Source organism: Cebus imitator, unplaced genomic scaffold (genome assembly GCF_001604975.1).
Source record: "Cebus imitator isolate Cc_AM_T3 unplaced genomic scaffold, Cebus_imitator-1.0 Scaffold527, whole genome shotgun sequence".
NCBI lineage: Eukaryota > Metazoa > Chordata > Mammalia > Primates > Cebidae > Cebus > Cebus imitator.
In genome coordinates, this window is record NW_016107842.1 from 1,030,537 (window position 1) to 1,033,214 (window position 2,678).

General features: G+C 39.7%; 1 protein-coding gene across 1 annotated transcript in view; it reads right to left on the minus strand.

Annotated features, from left to right (window-relative positions):
* Positions 1-793: 793 nt before the first annotated feature.
* The window catches only part of KLHL15 (kelch like family member 15), a 46,369-nt gene continuing 44,484 nt past the window's right edge, over positions 794-2,678 (minus strand). Inside the window, exon 4 of the mRNA XM_017514581.2 lies at positions 794-1,971. Coding sequence (XP_017370070.1) covers positions 862-1,971 — 1,110 coding nt within the window. The 3' untranslated portion in view covers positions 794-861. The remainder of the gene's footprint in view (positions 1,972-2,678) is intronic.

Consider the following 2,678-nt stretch of genomic DNA (forward strand, 5'->3'; position numbering starts at 1 on the left):
ATATAAAATGATTTTCATGCCCATACGTGTTTCAGAAATATAAGAAGTTCAAATATTACTGAATCAAGTATGGACTGAAGATAGGCTACTTTGACAGCAAATGAGGACTCCAGTTATTTTAACTTTCTAAAAATGTTAACACGTGAAAAGACGTTACATCTAAAATTCAACAAGTATGGCGAACTGTGTGTGCAAGTGCACTAGCTTAAAAATATAGAATCCTAACCACGCATAAAAGGGATGTGCCTTGTATATTTATAGGTTGTATGAGAGTATGAATATGCTTTCACTAACACAATGCGGGTAAGAGAAGGCAGCTTAGAAATAGTGTTTTGAATATAAAAAGTTAATTTTGTAGAAAATTTATATTTTTGCATTTTCAGCAAAAAGCCATGCAAAAAAGGTCAGGAGTTTTAAATTTTTAAATAATAAAACTAAAAAGTTTAACAGGTTGAAATACACAGAAATAAATGTTCAAAAAGGTTTCAGATAGAGATAGGGACTGAAATCACATCCAGTGACACTTACTGGGTCTTCTCTTAGAAGATGCATGACTCCTACGCTAACATCTGAAAGAAATGTTTAAAGCAGAAAATCAATTTCCCAGATAAGTGGAGCATTCTATTAAACTGCTTCTGGAAGTAGTTTCAAGAGCTAGCACTTAGAATTAACTTATTGCGTGAGTTTGAGGCCACTGAAAAGAAAAAAAAGGATGCTAGCACAGAATGAAAAATTCTTACGATGTTAGACCAATGGCTTTGATAGTAAAACTGGTGAGGTTTTGCTTTATATGTTTTAACTAACTACTTTATTACAAACAAATACTTTGTTTGCCTCTTTCTTTTTCGGAGAAGGATGTCGTTAGTTGCAACGCCTGACCTCATCCAGTACATAGTCCGGAAAATGCAGGTTGCATACTTGTAAACCATCCAGCTTGCAGGGCATCCGAGGGTACTCATCTTCCTTCCACTTGTTTTCATCAGGATCAAAAGTGAGAATGGAATCGCTGTAATGACCATTATAACAAAGGCCTCCAAGAACCATTATTTGTTTGTCCAGCACGGTCACACCATGGCCACTTCTACCAATCGGCATGGATGCCAAGATGGTCCACTGATCAGTCTCTGGATTGTAGACTTCAGTAGAAGGGCATCCCTGAGATTCGAAAGAGGCCCTTAAGATCACACAGACGCCACCAAAGACATAAAGCTTGCCATTGTAAGAAATCATTTTGTGAAAGCATCTTGCGTAATTCATCTTGCTCTTATTCTCCCAACAGTTGGTAACTACTTGAGTTCTCCTGGTCCGTTGTTCTATGGTCCCTTCTTTGCTGGGGTCAAACACGCACACTTGCTTGGAGGTGGAAGATGAGGTGATTCCACCGGTGATAAACAACTTGTTATTGAGCACTGTCCCCTCATGTCCATATTTGTTAACTGGATAAGGATCCACAAATTCCCATTTATCATTGGTGATGTCGTATCTCTCAGTTGAATAGAAAGTCTCATCTCTGGTTCTGCCTGCTACGGCGTAAATAAATTTCCCAATAACACCAACAGCAAATTCAGAGCGTGGTACGGACATATCTGCCATCTGCAGCCAGGAGTTCTGTCTCGGATCATACCTGAATACTTTGGAAGAAGCATGGAATTCACCATCCGGGCCCAGCTCTTCCCCACCTAACAGGAACACAAAATTATTAACGATAGCAAGGCAGTCAGGTCGCAGAGGTACTTGGGGGCCTTCTAGCTCCCACCAGACTCTTGGTTTCTTTAAGAGAAGTATTTTACTGTTAACCATGCTATGTCCAATCATTCCTCGAAATACTGTAGTTTGCGGTTTTGCAGAACGGATGCGGCTTGACTTCATATCCAACAAAGGCTGCTGGTGAACATTCTGAAAGTAATTCAATGCTTGGTCAACTTCATAACGGAGCTGTCGGGAGTATCTATAAAATTCTGATGTCTTAACCTAAGAACACAAGAAAAAGAATTTGACCCAAGTAAAAAGCATCAACAGCAAACAAATTATCAAATCCCACTAACATGATCACCTTAGGCTCACTTTACTAGAACTGCTTTTCCTGCTAAGATCACTTACTTTCTTTTGTTTTCTAAAGGCTTTTTAAAAAAAAAAAATCGTATATTTTAAAATTTGTAATGATATGTACATTCCCAACCTTTTAAAAGTAAACGAACAATTAGGTACCTATTATGTCAAGCTGTGGGCTACAAGTAGGGGGTATGAGGACAAGTACTGTCTTTCAAAGTACAGGAAACCATATCCACAGTTTTCTTAACCACAAGTAACACCACAAAACCGTGACTGAATCATTTGGGGAGCTAAGTTAGTGAAAATTTAAATACATGTACAATTTCAGGTTTTTGACATAAAGACTTGGTCTGATACCAACTCCTGCGAGAATTCAGGCCTGGATGCGGTGGCTCACGCCTGTAATCCCAGCACTTTGAAAGGCCAAAGTGGGCAGATAACCTGAGGTCGGGAGTTCAGGACCAGCCTGATCAACATGGAGAAATCCTGTCTCTACTAAAAATACAAAACTAGCTGGGCATGGTGGCACACGTCTGTAATCCCAGCTACTCAGGAGGCTGAGGCAGGAGAATTGCTTGAACCCGGGAAGCAGAGGTTGCGATGAGCCAAGATCATGCCATTGCACT